The sequence below is a fragment of the Dermacentor albipictus genome, chromosome 2 (genome assembly GCF_038994185.2).
Source record: "Dermacentor albipictus isolate Rhodes 1998 colony chromosome 2, USDA_Dalb.pri_finalv2, whole genome shotgun sequence".
Lineage (NCBI taxonomy): Eukaryota > Metazoa > Arthropoda > Arachnida > Ixodida > Ixodidae > Dermacentor > Dermacentor albipictus.
Genome location: NC_091822.1, coordinates 4,492,029 through 4,510,905, shown reverse-complemented (window position 1 = coordinate 4,510,905; position 18,877 = coordinate 4,492,029). Strand labels below are relative to the sequence as shown.

General features: G+C 44.5%; 1 protein-coding gene across 2 annotated transcripts in view; it reads left to right on the top strand.

The window, feature by feature from the left end:
• Nucleotides 1-18,877, top strand: part of LOC139055858 (CUE domain-containing protein 1) — a 187,423-nt gene that overhangs the window by 69,888 nt on the left and 98,658 nt on the right. For both annotated transcript variants that reach the window (XM_070533423.1, XM_070533422.1), the window contains exon 4: nucleotides 1,273-1,396. In XM_070533423.1, the coding sequence (XP_070389524.1) occupies nucleotides 1,273-1,396 (124 nt within the window). The remainder of the gene's footprint in view (nucleotides 1-1,272; nucleotides 1,397-18,877) is intronic.

Below are 18,877 nucleotides of genomic sequence, written 5' to 3'. Positions count from 1 at the left end.
TGCCTGCTAGCTGAGTTGCTATCCGCAAAACATGCCGATGGGCGCGCGACAAATCATGAAGTCCGACTCAACGCGACCGGAAGCGAGCGAATATGTTCGCCCCATGCTGGATCCTAACGCCTGGTCGTTCGCGCGTACTGTTACGCGAACGGTGTCCAAGGCGGCCACGCGATACGGTCTCACAGAAGCTGGGTCGGTGCACGCGCGGCACGGCAAGTCCGTCCCGCTTGTTTCCCGAACCCCAAAGAGAGCAAGGGCCTTCCTTTCAGCGCCCAAGTAACCTCGCCTGTAGGCGGCGTTAACAGCGCAACACTCGCGCCATCTCTCGCACTGCGCCCCAACCACGTCGACCGTCGCGGCATCACGCAGGCCACACGGCCAAGCCGCACTACAGGAGACGCGCTATGCGAGAAAAACATCAGGGGACGCGCGAGAGTCGCGCGTCCCCACAAGCCACGGCAGTGTTGCCGTGTCCACCGTTATGTAATAAACTAGAAGAAAGGGGGTTAACCGACGAGCCCGATTTTTATGAGTCATATCATAAGAAGCCAACAAACATTCCCACTAAGGACAACATAGGGGAAATTGCTTGTGCCTAATAAATGAAATAAAGAAACAATAGAATAATGGTAATGAAAGTGGATGAAAAAACAACTTGCCACAAGTGGGGAACGATCCCACAACCTGCGCATTTCGCGTGCGATGCTCTACCAATTGAGCTACCGTGGCACCATTTCCCCATCCACTTTCTTGGGTATTTATGTTTTCTTAGTAAAACCCTGGGAGTGTTAGCCAGCGCCACCACACACAGACGTTGGCGACGGATGTGGAACATCCTTTCTGCCGCAGGTGTCACAAGAATGTGATCTTTTTGGGTGAAGGCAACTGGTGAATAAACCCACACATGCTACCTGAAGGCATCAGTCCACTTTCATTACCATTAATTTATCGTTCCTTTATTTTGTTTATTAAGCACAAGTAATTTCCCCTATGTTGCCCTTAGTGTCAGTGTTTGTTGGCTTCTTATGATGGGACTAATAACAAAATGGGCCTCTCAATTAACCCCCTTTCTTCTCGTTTATTACATAATGAGGGTCTCGAATCCGGCTACATTGATGCCTTCAGTAGCATGTGTGGGTTTATTGACCGGTTGCCTTCGCCCAAAAAGATCACGTTCTCGTGGCCATGGTGCTTGCATTGCTTTCCTTGCTGTTCTTGTGCATGCTGCTTGTGGTGGTGTCTCCCCCAAGTAATCCCAATCGTTGGGCGTAGGACTCCGGGCACCCAAGAGGAAGCTCGCACCTGGAAGCCACCCCTGCTTGGCCCACTGCCACCGGGTTTCCTGCGGATCAGCCGCCCACACCATCGACCCAGTAGCAGTCCACCCCCATCACAGGTTGGCATGCTGCTGTCATGCTTTCTTGTCTCTTGTCTCCTAATTGTCTCGAGCTTTTAGTGTCTCTTTGGGCCTGTATTCTTGGCCAATCCCTTTCAGAGGTACTATCTCTTTTGTGAGATTTCATGTGACTTGGCACCGGACATATCTAAGTACATGGCCAACAGCATTCCTGACACCGTGCAAACACCCTTCGTACAGCACCAGAAATGCTGTTGGCCATATATGCCAAGACGTCTAGTGCAGAGGCACGCGAATCTTGAGAAAGGGATAGTATCTTCGAAAGTGATCGTCCGAGGATGGTGTCCCTGGTGACACGTAATTCACAGCTCAGGCGCATTGTTTATGTGTTGTGCAGCAGACATTACTAAAAGGCCATCAATGTTTGTGGTGTGAAAGGTAAGTGGGAAAAAAAAATGGGCAAGCACCAAACTTGGAATTCATTTTATTTCCTGAAACTGTGTACATATATAAACTGCATATATATGCACATTTATTAACAGCAAAATAAATCTCAAACAGCCCGACAAACCACCTTCCAGCAGTACCTAAAAACTCATTCTTGCATAGTGAGACAAAAAAAAAAACAAGCACTAATGCGCGTGTCACCCCTTTTCTTAATAAACAATGCTTCCATGGTACCATCATATCACAGATTCTTTCAAGAATCTGAATGCTTTCAAACTGTGGTAAACAGCCACAGTGAGGGTGGGTGTGAGCTAGTTTTACTCTTGACTGAGAGGACATGCTCTCTTGTTTGGTCATTAGCACACTGGCTGCTTTGGCCGTAAGCATTGCCATAGCTCAGAGTTATGTATAATTCCTACGTAGCAAGCAGATAGGACCCAGCTTGCTTCGTCTCGCATATCAGCAGTGGCGTAGCCAGACATTTCGTTCGGGGGTAGCTCATGACGTCCTCATTGTGGAATTTTTCGAGGCATGAATAACTGCACTGCCGTTGCCAAAGATGCTGCAAATGAATTCTTGAACGCTACGCACTGTCAAGAAAGTGAAATCTGTATTTTCTCATAAAATAATATCCTCGTATCTCCCAAAAATTGTGCCCGAAATAACTGATATTAATGGTTCCATGTGTTTTGTCTATTTAATATGTAAAGAAAATATCACACGAACTTTACAACCATATCAGTTTGAAACCAGCAAAGCAGTGCATGCTGCTGATAAAAAAAGTGTAGCCGCCATGGTTGCTTAGTGGTTATGGTGTTGCGCTGCTAAGCACGAGGTGGCGGGATCAAATCCCAGCTACGGCAGCTGCATTTCGATGGGGGTGAAATACGAACACACCCGTGTACTTAGATTTAGGTGCACATTAAAGAACCCCTCGCGGTCCAGATTTCCAGAGACCCTTACTATGGCGTGCCTCATAATCAGAAAGTGGGAAAAAAATGAAAAATGTAAAGGTCATGAAATGAACAAGTACACATATTTTAATGAAACATTGTCATTCAAGGACCTTGTTTACATTTTTATACATATGCAACGGCCAGGGAAAAATGTCAATGATGCTGTCCTTTGTTCCAATGTATTGCACAGAAGCAGCTGTTACCGGTCGTGTATTGTGAGTAATCGCACTGAAATCATAGTCACAACAGAGAGGCTATATAGGAGTTCCGCAAAATATACGAGGGCGAGCCAAATGAAAGTGAGCCAATGCGAATATACCACAGATGGCGTGCTTTATTTAAAAGCAGTCTCTACGAGCATTTAGACATTTGAATTAGGAAGGAACAGTGCCAACTAAGACGATCACAAGTGGGGAGAACGACACAGGACAAGCACCAACTTCATTGATGCATTATGGTCATTGTGCGCATGTCTGTAATTTTCCTTATATTTGCTGATTTTTCAGTAAATAAAGATAGATGAAGTTGGCGCTTGTCCTGTGTCGTTCTCCCCACTTGTGATCGTCTTAGTTGGCACTGTTCCTTCCTAATTCAAGTGTGCACCATCTAGCCCAAATGAATGTTGTCCTGAATTTAGACATTTGTCCCACTGACTAACGAGTCACGTGATGCCCATCTCATAAAGCTTTTTGGGTTGCTGCTTCAAAGAGTCGGTAACTGACTCTTTCATGTCATCATCTGATACGAACCTGGTTCCCTTAAGCTGGTTATTTAATTGCCCCAAAATGTAGGAGTCGCAAAGTGACAGGTCTGGGCTGTATGGTGGATGTTGCAGCATTTCCCACTTGAAGTTTAGTGTTAATCACATCACCAGTGTGGGAATGGGCATTGTCGGCGAGCAAGAGGACCCCACTCCAAAAGGACTCCTTCTTGGGCAAGTTGGTGCTTAGATTTCCTAGGTATACTTTGTGGTGCAAAATACATTTCTTGAAAAGGGACAGAAGAAAGGAAGACAGTCAAGTGCCAAACTACCAACTGTTTAATGACAGCCTGAACAAACATATAGAAGAACATCTTCTGTCCCTTTTTAAGAAATGTATTTTGCGCCACAAAGTATACCTAGGACCCCACTCATCTATTTTCCACGTCGTTTGTTCTTGATTGCGACAAGCAGCCGATCCGGCGTTTCACAATATCGGAAACGATTGATAGCCTCTCCAGGTTTAGCAAATTCGATCAGTAATGGTCCCTGATGATTTAAAAAAAAAGTCAACAACACCTTTCTGGCAGAAATGATAGCCTTTGCTTTCTTTGGGAGTGGTGAATTCTAATGTTTCTACTGCAAGCATTGCTATCATGTTGCAGACTCATAATAGTGGCACCGTGATTCATCCCCGGCGACAACTGCAGACAAGAAGTCGTCACCCTCATCGTGATACCGGATCAGATGAGTCAAGGCAGTGCCGAACCTCTCCGTCTTCTGGTGGTGATTTCTGTAATCTTGGCATCAATCGCACACACAAGCGCCGATAACTGAGATGTTAATGAATTATGTTGTGAACCGAACTTCACACGCTGTGCCAGTTCATCAATGCTTATCCTCCGTTCTTGTCTGATCAGCTGGTCAACCTTCACGATTGTGTTGGGGGTGACTGCACGGTGGCTTTGGCCCAGTCTTGGACAGTCTTTGAAACTTTCCCATCCTTCTTTGAACCGTTTGCTCCAACGCTTCACAGTGGCCAATGAAATGCAATGTTCAACGTACATGGCAGCTATATGGTGAATAATTTCTTTTTGGGAAACACCTTCAGCTGTCAAAAACCTCACGACACCACGCTGTTTAACTTTTTGAGTGTCCATTATGTCACGCAATTATGTTCAACCCAGTATATGAGAGCATTAAAGAACCTTTATCCTCACAACTTTTTTTTAAGCTTGTAGCGCAGCTCAGAAAGAGCAAAAAGGAAGGTGGAAGGGGTAATGCACACTCTAAGTTGGTCAAGAGAGGCATTGCTAACCTTTGCCTAAATAATGCTTTGAAAAAGTCGGGCCACCATACTGTTTCGTCTAGCTTTGCCTCTCAGTGTGAACGGCTTTTGCAGGCTGGTTATCCCGTGTCCCTACAGGTGTCAGTAGCAGAACGGATTCTAAGCGAGTTTAGAAAAGACAACCAGCACGAAGATAATCCTGCAACTGCTCGGGGTAGGACTAGCATCATCCCTTATATTCACACCATCTCACATAATCTTAAGAAAATCACCAAACGAGCAAATATTTGTGTATTGTTTTCTGCCCCTAACAAGCTTATGAGGATTTGCAAGCTCACTTATCCGAACAAGGAGTCCTCCTAGCTGTGACAAGAATCACAAAAAGAAGTTCGTTAATTGCGCACATTGTGTTGTTTATTGTTTTCCACTCAAGTGCAGAAAACGTTTCATCAGTCAGACCGGCCAATGTCTGAATGACAGGCTACGTGAACATTGTTACAATGCTAAGAATTGTATTACAGCTCGGGGGTTTCTTGCGCAGCACTGCAAAATGTGTGATTGCGAACCTGTCTTAGAGGAATGCGTCATTCTAGGTCATAGTCATAATCAGCTCACAAGAGAAATCATTGAAGCAAAGGCTATCATAGGTCTGGGCCCATGTGTTAGCTCACCTTCATTATCATTATCAAGCAGTGAATTGGCATATCTCCGACTGCAGCCACAGGCTGTCTGAATTTGTTTTCACATGGCTACTATCGGCTTTATTGCTTGGTTTTGTGTAATCTCTTGATGTCATAATTCGCCGAGTGTAGTATAAGTAGCCTTCTGTATCACGAAATAAACCATCAGTTGGAAGTTAGCGCTCACTCTGTTCTCTCTTCCCTTTCATTACCCCTTCCACCTTCCTTTTTGCTCTTTCTAAGCTGTGCTACAAGCCTAAAAAAAAAAATAAATGACAAATAAAAAATAAAATAAAAAATAAAATAAAAAAAAAAGTAATGACATACCAACTCACCCAAACTGCCACGCTTTTGACCTCTATCCTCACACCTGCGTGTCACTTTTGTAAAGGAGAGATGCCTGTGTGCTACGCGCATGCCTCCCACATAAGGAACCGAACCATTATTGTATGAGGTGGGTAGGCTCACTTTCATTTGACTCGCCCTCATACATTACAAGTGCAAAGATATGTACGATGGAATATGCAAATGCAAAGATACAGCTTGATAAAAGGCAAAATAGTGTCACTGGAAAGAAAGTTCACTCCACGTATACATGAAACCTCGCAACAAAATATTTAAATATACGTATAAGTCTCCAATAAATCTATGTATCTAAAAAAAAGTAACTGTATGTAATGCGTGAAACAAGGCAAATAAACATGTTGCCCAATCAAAGATTCACAGATCACAGAATATTAAGGCCCACCCCCTCTCTATCCACTCGCCCTAATGTATTGCGTGCTTCCTCTCCCCTTTTCTCCCTTGCGCACAATACACTGTGCCACCATCGTGCATCGTCGGCTCACCCATGCCCCCTCCCCACCCCCCAATGATTTCACTCGCACATACAGCATGCGGCGCGTGGTCATGATTTTATTGCCCTTAGACTTTATACAGAACATGAGGTCGACGGCAGGAATGCACCTGCATGGAGTGTCCATATAATTGCAATAATATAATAAGAGTATCCAGTAACTGAAGCATCCCGTGGCCCACTACTTTCCGCAAAAGAAGTAACAAAATCGAACTTTCCCCATGCGACAATTCGCTGCGATGCAACAATGTCTTTTATTTTATTTTGTGGGGTGGGGGCACCGAAGTGAAAAAAAAAAAGAACTCAAAGGAAAGCATGTTGGCCACAATCGAATACCTACTTTGGGCACTAAAAGGGAAGCTGAAGCGGTTTTCAATTTTCATGAACTGCTGGGATTGGGAAGAAGAGACCTAATAATTTACGGTTCCGAAATTTTTTTCTTCGTTTTGTTAATATAAGGGGCGGAAATCGCTTTCTAAATCACCCCCGCGGATACGCCCCCATCGCTTCCCGGAGCGCCGGGTGAGGAGGTTGTGCAGGAAAATGGCGTCTATTTGTTGACTGTTGTTCATACTGCTGTGTAGATCGGTGGTAAACTCTGGTAACTGTGTTTCACAATATAGACCTTTCCTGAAGCCATGCTGTTTCTGAAAGAAAAAGTTATTTTTTTCTAAGTGCGTGTAAATGTACGATGCAATTATGTGTTCAAATAGTTTGCATGACACAGATGTTAGTGATATTGGGTGATAGTTTTCAGGCCTATGTCTATCTCCAGCTTTAAAAATGGGGACAACCTTCACAATCTTCCAGTCAACAGGCAAGACACCAGACGACAAGGACTGCTTGAAGATATGATACAGAATGACAGTTGAAGTAGATACTGTGTTTTTTAATAGCTTAGTGTTAATATTGTCAATACCACAGGCAGATGTGGTTTTAAATCCGTTAATGAGGCTAACAATGTCTTCAATTGAGATATTTATGGGTGCCATAAATGGGTAATCGTAATCTGGAACCACTGGAATATCGGAATGGTCTTTCCTCGTAAAAACAGAAAAAAAAATAAGCATTAAATAGCAATGAACATTCCCCATCTGAAAGAGGTTGTTGTTTGTCGTCTAGCAGAGAAATATCAGAAGTGTGACCGGGTGTCAACGTTTGCCAAAATTTTCGCGGATTAGTCTTCAGGAGAGAAGGTAAGTCGTGATCGAAGTACTTGTCTTTAGAGTGCGTAAAGCTAAAGTGTACTCACTAAAAAAACTTTTGTACTTGCTCCATGAGGACTCGCTTGCACAATTTACAGCATTGCGGTACAAACGTTTTTTTTATTATTATTATTACGTAGTGTTCGAAGTTTTTTATTGAACCATGGTTTAGACTTGTCGTTCGCTGCCGAAACGTACGGAGTATATTTGTCTGCAAGAGCAAGTAATTTGTCTTTGTAAAGTATCCAGTTTTCATTAAAGGAATGTTGGGGAAAAGACGGCAAGAATGAGTCACAGAGAAATAACTGAAGTTCATTGTTGATGGAAACGTAGTTAGCCTTGTTGTAATCCCGAATTTTGTTATATTGAAACCCAGTAAATAACATGGGTATTCGGAGCGTCAGCTGGAGCAGCTTATGGTCACTAAAACCGTCAGAAATTAACACAGGACACACGGTTTCAGGTGCGGTAGTTAGTGCCAAATCTAAAAGGTTATTGTCACGGGTGGGTTGATTGATTACCTAAGAAAGATTTAAGTCCAAGGTTAATTCAATGAAATTGGTTGCGTGCTTGCACAATGATGACAAACATGGCCGATCAATATGGGGAAAATTGCAATCGCCAAGCAGATAAACATAACTAGTTGAACATTTTTGCATGGCAGTAACAATGCTTTCGTGTAGTTTATCAACAAATGGAAGGGACAATTCAGGGGGGCGGTAACAGACACCAACTAATATGTTTCCACAAATGGTTTGACAGGCAGCCCAGATAATCTCAAGTGATGATGAGGTGTCAATGTCATAAGACGAAATCCTTTTATTTATTGCAAGCAAGACACCACTTCCCTTTTTATCATTGCGATCATGCCGATAAATGAAGAATATGTCACTTTCTATAAAAATTTCACTATCTGAAACATCGTGGTGCAGCCATGTTTCTGTTAGAGCTAGAATGTCGGGATTGCTATCTTCTATAAAGGAACAAAATATATAGCGCTTATTTAGTATGCTGCATATGTTAGTGTACGATATTGTGAGCAAGCGAGATGAGTCACTATAAGGGGGCAGTTTAGGGACCTGTGCAGCCGTACATTTCTTTAGCTATCTGCTACATAATACGACGGTGTCTCTATCAACATCGTACATGTATTCCCTGTTGTTAATGCGCATCTTGTCAAGTGAAAGTTTGCATGGTTTGTCCTGTGCTTTTGCATATTCTAGCAGTTTTTTTTCGTGCGAAATCCTCGCGGACCGATAAGCAGGAGCCTTTTAGCTTCCTTGCAGAAGACAAAATGTTCTGTTTGTCTTTAAATCTGACAAACTTAGCGATTATTGGCCTGCATTTGTCATGAGCGAATCGACCAATTCTGTGCACTCGTTCAAACTGGTCGCTTGATAAAGTAAGAGCCAGCCTTTCAGCACAGAGTTTGACGACTTTTTGGTCTGAAGTTGTCCAATCTTCACCAAACTCATCGCTAATGCCAAAAAAAGTAAATTTGATCTACGTAGTCTGTTTTCGGCGTCCTCGCACCTTGAAGTTATGGTTTTTAACTGGCGAGAAAATGACCGGATGCTGTCAGGTGTGTCTGTCCCAAAGGTTTCACGTAGGCTAAGGGTGGACTCGAGAGTGGCAACTCTGTCCTTAAGGCATTTCACCTCAACGTCTGTGGCGTCCTGCTTCTCTTTTATCCCCTTAAGTTCCACCAAAATTGCAGTTTGGCCTGCTTCTATCCTGCGTACAATGTCTAACATGGAATCTTCAGGTCCAGGATTAAGTTCGACATCCTCAGACAGCATCAATCGCAACGAGACACAGAAAGAAGCATGAAGTCGCACAAAGCAGCACAGTGCGCGTTTGACACTGTCATAGAGCTCAATTGGGCACGATACCGCTATTAGACAGCAATTATTGCACTTAAAGCTGTTGGTATTGTCCAGGTAACTAACCTGTAACAACAGAAGCGGTGAGCGTCCCATTGTCGTAGCAGCGTTGTGCCCAGAAGAGAGTGGTAGTGGCGGGCTTTTATATCCCGCGCCAGATCCGATGTTCGTGCCGATGCATTGCCCGCGTTGCCAGGTGATGATTCCGTCATCCGCCAAAGTTGGTGCCGCATGCCACGTAGGCGCTCCCTCGTTCTGCGGTAGATCGACAATACCATTGTTGACAGGGCATGGCCAAGGAGACCATGCATGCGCGTCCAAGATACCTGTCACACCCACGGAGCAAAGTTCCAGAATGACGGGAGGTCCGCAGGTCAGCCCGAGCAGGAGGAACTGTAACAACAGAAGCGGTGAGCGTCCCATTGTCGTAGCGGTGTCGTGCCCAGCAGAGAGCGGTTGTGGCAGGCTTTTATATCCCATGCCGGATCCGATGTTCATGCTGGTGCATTGCCCGCATTGCCAGGTGATGATTCCGTCATCCACCAAAGTTGGTGCCGCATGCCACATAGGCGCTCTCTCGTTCTGTGGTAGATCAACGATACCATTGTTGACAGGGCACGGCCAAGGAAACCACGCATGCGCATCCAAGATACGTGTCACACCCACGGAGCAAAGTTCCAGAATGACGGGAGGTCCGCAGGTCAGCCCGAGCAGGAGGAACTGTAACAACAGAAGCGGTGAGCGTCCCATTGTCGTAGCGGTGTCGTGCCCAGCAGAGAGCGGTTGTGGCAGGCTTTTATATCCCATGCCGGATCCGATGTTCATGCTGGTGCATTGCCCGCATTGCCAGGTGATGATTCCGTCATCCACCAAAGTTGGTGCCGCATGCCACATAGGCGCTCTCTCGTTCTGTGGTAGATCAACGATACCATTGTTGACAGGGCACGGCCAAGGAAACCACGCATGCGCATCCAAGATACGTGTCACACCCACGGAGCAAAGTTCCAGAATGACGGGAGGCCGGCAGGTCAGCCTGAGCAGGAGGAACTGTAACAACAGAAGCGGTGAGCGTCCCATTGTTGTAGCGGCGTCGTGCCCCAATATATGTTGCACTCAATATATGTCGACGATTTGCAAATGGCTTGCCACGCCTCAAACTTACCCACCTGCGAACGACAACTACAAATAACGATAAATAATCTGACACAATGAGCTGACAAAAATGGTTTCTGGTTCTCAACACACAAAACTGTTACAGTTCTCTTCTCCCAGAAGCGATGGTTACACTGCACTCCAGGTCTCACATTGCATGGTACAACGCTGCCGGTCAAAGAACACTATAAATTCCTAGGCGTAACGTTTGACACTAAACTGAACTTCCTGGCCCACATTAACGCAAGTAAAATTAAAACAAATAAAGCACTAAATATCCTCAAGGTTTTATGACATAAGCACTGAGGATCTGACCGAACATGTCTGCTACGTATATACCGGTCCGTTGTACGTAGCATCCTCGACTACGGCAGTGTAGTTTATGGTGCAGCTAGGCAGTCCTACATTAAGCGACTTGATCCATTTCATAATCTCGGCCTACGACTGGCAAGTGGTGCCTACAGGACATCGCCTGTACAAAGTTTATACGTTGACTCTAATGAGCCTTCATTACAGCACCGCAGAGCACAACTTACACTTTGCTATGTATTAAGAATTCGGTCGTCACCACAACATATATGCTACAATATCGTAACACAGTGCAAATCACGAGTACACTACACAAATAAACCAAAAATGATTCGGCCACTCATCTTAAGACACAAACAATACTGTCAGACTTATGATGTCCCTCCTGAAGCCCTGCAGGTTGCTGAAAGGCGACCAAGATTGCCCCCGTGGCGCAATTTTACACAACTATGTGACTGGATGTTAACACATGTAAAGAAAAAAGACATTCCACAAGAACAAATAATACAAGAGTTCCAAGCTATTCAAGAAAAATATAAACATTACACTGAATTTTACACTGACGGCTCTAAAACACAAGAACACGTAAGTGTTGGGATCATAACAAAAAATTGGGAAAATAGCATTCGGATAAATAATTTTTCTTTGGTGTTTACTGCTGCAATTTATGTGATATGGATGGCAGTTAAGAAAATTACTTCCGACAAGCAGAAGAATGCTATTATTTATACCGACTCGTTAAGTGCCCTAAGAGCCCTAAACTTAAACTCCACGTCTGAACCCCTGCTTGGCGATATCTTAAACATAGTGTTTAACAAGAAATACGAAGGAACCATACGATTCTGCTGGGTTCTAAGCCATGTTGGGATAGCAGAGAATGAAGCTGCAGATAGAAGCGCGTCCATGGCAGCGCACAAAAGCATAACACACATAACACTTCCATACAAAGACAGTATCCGAGCGGTTCATAAGGCCCTAGCATCAATATGGCAACAAGAATGGAACTCGTGCGTAAATAACAAGTTACATATGACTAAACTCCTGCTTCGCGAGTGGAAATCATGCATTCACCAAGAACGGTTCTATGAGGTAATGTTATGTCAACTTTGAATTGGACACACGCATCTAACACACAATTTTTTACTTCGAAACGAAAACCCACCAACATGCGAGAAATGTCATGAGACGCTTACAGTAATCCACATCATATATCATATCATCATACATCATATCATGTCCACACACTGAAACGCAGAGGCGGAAACATTTCGAAAATTTGTATCACTTTCATATACCTTTGCACCCTGCCTTAATATTGGGGGACAATCCGCTAGTGCCATTCACTAACTTGTTCGAGTTTTTAGATGAAACCGGTTATCTACGTTGACAAGGTAACACAGCTAATGCTGCAGTAACATTGGATCTTATACTGTCCTGTGACTGGCACAGCATGGCCTTAGTTGCTTTTGTGCCATCAAACCCGAATTAACTAAGTTGGACCACTTCCTCTCTCGGGCTTCGGAAATAAATGGGTCGCCGTCACTACTGATTGTGCTACGCGGTACGCAATCACCAGGGCCCTCCCGACAAGTTGTGCTACTGATGTTGCTGACTTTCTTCTCTATGACATCATTTTAGTGCACGGTGCTCCGCGCCAATTACTCACTGATCGTGGCTGCAGCTTTCTCTCGGCAGTCGTTGAGGGCATCCTCCGCTCCTGCTCGACAAAGCACAAGTTCAGCATGTTCTACCACCCACACACCAAAGGCCTCACGGAGCGCCTCAACCAGACCATCACCAACATGCTTTTGAAGTATGTTGCAACCCACCACCACAACTGGGATCTTCACTTACCATATGTGACGTTCGCGTATAATTCATAGCAAATTCACTGCCGGCTATTGACCATTCTGTCTCCTATACGGCCGAGAACATACGTTGCCCTTGGGCACTTTGCTGCCCTAGGCCACACGTTCAGCCACTGAACACACCTGCGACACGATCGCACATGCCGACCACACACGCCAGCTCGCCCGCATCCATCTCAAGGCCTCACAGGAGCATCAGAGAGGCCTCTATGATTGCCACCATCGCGACATGCACTTTTCTGCAGGTTCTCTGGTACTTCTCTGGTCACCCATTCGATGTGTGGGCCTTTCCAAAAAGCTGCTGTCGCGCTACACTGGCCCATACCGTGCGGTGCAACAAGTGACCGATGTCACGTATGAAATCATCACCGCCGACCTCTTAGCGTCATAGTCAGCTGCAAGTGACATCGTTTACGTGGTGAGACTAACGCCATACCACACACCTTTCACCGCGGATGTGTAGATTAAGCACCGGGACGGTGCTCCTACTGCCAGGGGTGATGATATGGAACAGCCGCCACAGTGTGGCTGTACTGAGGAGGAAGAAGACAATGTGTGCCCGCTGGTTATAGCGTCACCATTTTGGCCTCCGTTAGCTCCCCTGTAAATAAATTGTAAATAGCATTGGGCGTCAGCTACACGTAACTATATAACTGGTCTGCCCACAGTATACCATGTTTTATAAATAACGGAGCCGTTCTTAAATCTTGCACTTTACCATAATAATTTTCAAAAGATCGTAAAATCTTTTTTTGAAGTATAGCAAGCTTGTTGTAATTTATTTTTGTGGTGGTACCCCAGACAAGTAAACCATATGTAAGTTTGGAATAGAAAAGATAATAATAAAGAGCTCGCTTTAGCCAGAGTGGTATTAGGTGGGTTATCCTGTACAAACATCCAACTGTATGTCCTAAATCTGAAATGAGATCATTTATATGTGTAGTGCAACTTAGTTTGTCTTGAAACCATACCCCGAGAAATTTTTCTTTTTCAACAGGTTTAATTAGGCTTTCTTCAAATTTTAGCATTACGTTTCTGTACAATGGTTTGTTGGTGGGACGAAATATCATGTATGTAGTTTTGGAGGCATTTATGTCAGCTTGTTCCGTTTTAGCCATCTGGATAGATGAAAAATATATGCAACAGTTCAACTGTTGTAAAGTTATGGGAAGAAAAAAATATGTTTGTGTCATCTGCATACATGATGACGTCAGAGGTACCAGGGATAGAGACAATATCGTTTATAAAGATGATAAATAATAGTGGCTCAAGTATGGAGCCCTGAGGGACGCCTTGTTTTATTTTCATTTCTGTTGAATATGCTCCGCTATTCTTTACAAGTTGAAAACAATCAGCTAAGTAGCTTCTGAGAAGATAAAGAGCAATGCCTCGGACTCCATACCTGGATAACTTGTTCAGTAATAAATCGAATGGTATAGAATCAAAGGTTTTCCTGAGGTCTAGAAACAGACCAAGTGTATATTCCCTATTTTCCATATTTTTGATGATTTTGCCTTTGATATTGTTACGGGGATGTCGCAAGTCTATAAAAATTGTATTTACTATATATATACAGGATGAGTCAGAATAGTTCAGATGGCTGACCACCAACAACATGCAGTAGCCAGCGTCTCCGATCTTCTTCTTTCTCTCTGTTCTTTCATCCTTCTGCAACAGGACCCCTGGGTGGTGAAACGCCGTCTCGACGCAAGCCAGGCCAATAATTGCGAGTGAAGTATGGCTTCAGCCACGAAACGTGCACGATGTCGACAGGCGTTGAAAGGCGACTTGAGGATGCATCAAACTTTAGCGGCAAAATCTCACAATTTACGTCGTTATCTTGGCGTAGGACTTCATAAGGTCCTGTGTAGCAAGAGAAGCTTCTGGGAAAAGCCAACCCAACGATATGGTGACACCCAAGCACCCGGTGCGAACTTAACATCGCAATGGCAGCGGTCATAACACTCTTTTTGTATATGCTGTGAGGCTAATAAACGAGATCGAGCTACTTGATGTGCCATGTGAGTGCGATCGATGACCTCACGAGCGTACTCAGTTGCAACACGTGGCACAGAAGGGAGGATGGTGTCAAACAGCAGCGGGGGGTGGCGACCATACAAGAGATAAAAGGGTGAATATCCTGCAGTGTCTTGTCGGGGCGAGTTATACGCGAACGTCACGTAATCCAGCGTGGCATCCCAGTTGCGGTGATCGTTGGAGATGTACATGGACAGCATCTCTAGGATTTTTCGGTTGAGACGTTCCATAAGACCTTTCGTTTGTGGGTGGTAGGCGGTGGACAGCTTGTGCTCAGTGGCACAAGAGCGGAGGAGGTCGTCGACAACTTGAGACAAGAACAAGCTGCCACTGTCTGTAAGTAACTGTCAAGGTGCACTGTGTTGGAGAATGACGTGGAGGCAGTTGGCGACGTCAGTTGCACAACTAGTCGGCAACCTTTGTTATCGCGTAATTAGTAGCGACAGCAATCCATTTGTTCCCTCCAGTCATTGGAAAAGGGCCAAGCAAGTCAAGGCCTACGCGAAAGAACGGTTCAGAGGGAACTTCAATGGGATGGAGACGTCCAACAGGTGCCAGGGGAGGTTTATTCCAGCGCTGACACAATTCGCAAGTTTCAACATAACAACGCACAGAGTGGTAGAAACCCAGCCAGAAGAACTGGCGTCGTATGCGGTCGTATGTACACAAAACTCCAAGGTGTCCCGCTGTTGGTGCATCGTGAAGTTGTTCGAGAACTGCGGGTTGCAGATGATGAGGAAGGACAAGGAGCAACTCAAGGCCGTCAGGGTTGATATTGCGACGGTAGACGATGCCATCATGCAGCACGAACATGCGCGTTGTGCCGTCGGTGCTGCCAGATGGCACTCCGGTGATGATAGACTGTTAGGATGTATTGCATTGTTGTTCAGCGCGCATGTCGGTCATGTCAGTCAAAGCCATCACGCAAGTCACCAGATCATGCGCAACAGGATCGGGAGGACCCACGGAGTGACGCGAGAGGCAGTCAGCATCCTTGTGGAGACGCCCAGCCTTGTAAAGGACACTAAAAGAAAATTCCTGGAGCCGCAAAGCCCAACGACCAAGCCGTCCAGTCAGGTCCCGTAGGGAAGACAGCCAGATGAGTGCGTGGTGGTCTGTGACGACTGAAAATGTGCGGCCGTACAAATATGGCCGGAACTTGGCGACAGCCCAAACTAAAGCCAAGCACTCCCACTCAGTGATGGAGTAATTTCTCTCGGCAGGCGACAGCAGGCGGCTGGCGACGGTGACGTTGGAGGTGGCAACGACGTTGACCCCGCGTGCTCACCGTCATTCCTGGTGCGGACGGTGATGCGACGTCCACTGCGGAGCTCCGTTTCCGGCGATGGTACCCCACACCTCCACCAATATGTTACGGGGATGTTGCAAGTCTAGAAAAACTTTTTTTCCAATATATATACAGGATGAGTCAGAATAGTTAAAATGGCTGACCACCAACAACATGCAGCAGCCAGCATCTCCGATCTTCTTTCTCTCTCTTCTTTCATCCTTCCATAACAATATTTACTAGAGCCTGCTCAGTTGATTTGTACTTTCGAAAACCATATTGATTTTTGGCTATTAGTTGACGTTTTTCAAAGAATACCAAGAGTCTTTCATAAATAACGGCTTCAAAAATTTTTTATATTGTGGGAAGTAGAGATATGGGACGATAGTTCGATAAGTTGTTTACACCACCCCCTTTATAGATTGCAGTAACTTTCGCCGTCTTTAACTCTCCTGGAAAAATGCGTTTTTCCAGCAAGAGATTAACAATGCGACTAAGTACCCCATAAATTAGCGGCGCAGCCAATTTTATTTCAGCTGCGAATACTTCATCGATCCCTGGCGCTACATTATTCTTTAATTGTTTTATTACATTTGATATTTCTACCAGGTCTGTAGGTTGCATGTAGATAGATTGAAAGATTGTATTTGCATTGAGAGCGCCATCATCGCATTCTGTTTCACAAGAAGATACAAAGGAACGGGCGTTAATAAAGTGCGTATTCATAGCATCAGCAAACCTTTCCTCACGCGGTGTTTCTTCATTTAGGGTAAGCTCCTCACAAACATTAGTAACTTTTTTCCTTGAAGTGAGAGAGTTCACCATGACCCATATCGTTCTTTGGTCGTTGTAAATTCTTTCAAACATTTTCTCGTAATATTCATGCTTTGCTTTTTTCAGATCGGATCTTAGGGCGTTTCGGTATTTTTTGTATAGTTCGAATTTATCAGGCGCCCACAAGCTAACAAAGTCATAATACAACTTATTCTTTACTTTGATACGATAATATAAATGAGGTAACCCATGGCTTCCTTTGCTTTCTTTTTATTTTTAGAGGATGCTCTTACTGGAAACGCAGCATCATAGCAAGCACGAAGCAACTTTATGAATGTATCATACGCATTGTTTACATTTTCTTTGCAATAGACGTCGTGCCAGTCAATTTCTTTAGCTATACGAAAAAACATTTCCGTCGTTTCATCATTTATTAATCGCTCAGTTGTCAGCTGTTTAGTTGGTTGGCTGTTTTTTTCTGGAGCAAATGAAGTAAAAGATACAGGGAGGTGATCGCTTAGGTCATAGGAAAGAATCCCAGTTATTTATTCGCATGGGTTTACATTCAAAGCACAAATATCTAGTACTGTTGCACTGTGCATAGTAATCCTGGTTTGTTTTGTGATGTAGTTTGTTAAACCGTAAGTGGAAAAACAAGTTCTAACTTTTTCGCATATGGGTCATCTGAAATGAAATATATGTTGGTGTCGCCCATAATGACGCAAGGAGTATTAGAAGAAGTAGTGATCTCAAGTAATGTGTCCAGAAATTCTTAGAATTTATTTTTATGCCCCTGGGGTGGACGATAAAGCGCAATAATTCACAATTTGCTAATGCGCATACTCTTTAGACACTCAGTGTCTGCGGTCATAACTGATACGTGTTCAAGGATCTCATGAGATAAAGTAACCCTGAAATAAATGGCTATTCCACCACCTTTTTTTCCATCATGACAAAGGTATTCTGAACGGTTGCCTGAAAGTGTTGTGCGTGTGCTTTATCTGTTATCCAATTTTCCGTAGAGATTAAAATGTCATTATCAGAAGATATGGACGAGAGCGAAACTGCAATATTATCTGCTTTTCTTTTTATGCTTCTGCAATTTATGTGTATTCTTGGAAACCCTCTTTCTTTTGTGGATAACTCACTGTTAAATTCATTGACAGTATAATATCTGCAGTTGTCGATCAGTTCAGCCATACAAAATATACATAGCACAAATGAACAAAAAAAAAAGAACGAAAAAGGAAAGCAAGACTATTCCTACTCGCTGTGGATTTGCTCCAAATCTGGCGTATCAACGATGTGGATAACAGGGGATTCCTCATTTTTTCGTGCAAGCACCTTGCCTCCGAACGTCCATACAAATTTCCAGTGTGCTTCATTCTTTTTTGTGAATTGCAGCCGCAAGCAAGTTTTCATTTTTAGGTTCCAAGTACTCATTTACAAAGGTCGGTCGCTGTTCTTTGCTTCCTACTTTGGAAGCAAAGTAGGAAGCCTTTGCTTCCTACTTTTCGACAGCAGAGCATTTCGCATGCTTCTTCTAACAAAGCGCACAATTATATTGCTACGGAACAGTATTTGCGATGACAATGAGGTGAGCAGGGTGAAGACGATAACGATTAGAGGCTAGGGTGGGCTGTTGCTTCTTGGCCAAGTGCGGCGTATTGCCTTGCAAATATACTTGTAGATAGCTTTTCGTTGGCGTCTTCCTATGTAACATATCTGGTGGAAGTGGACGTTCCCTGTACCTCGTCACGGAGCTTCGCAGTGGACGGTATGTCGAGCCTTCCTTCATGACTCCCAGCGACAACTCGACTCCGCTGGCTCCGACACCTGCTGCCACTTTGATGACCTACATCACTCTCCCCGCTCCCCGTGATCCTGGCGTATTCTCGGGCGAAGATGGGGAAGATGTCAAGGACTGGATCAGCCTGTACGAACACGTCAGCTGCAATAACCGATGGGACCCTACTATCATGCTCACCAACGTAGTCTTTTACCTCGGTGGCACACCTCAAATTTGGTTTCAGACGCACGAAGATGAGCTCACCAGTTGGGATTCGCTTAAGCAAAA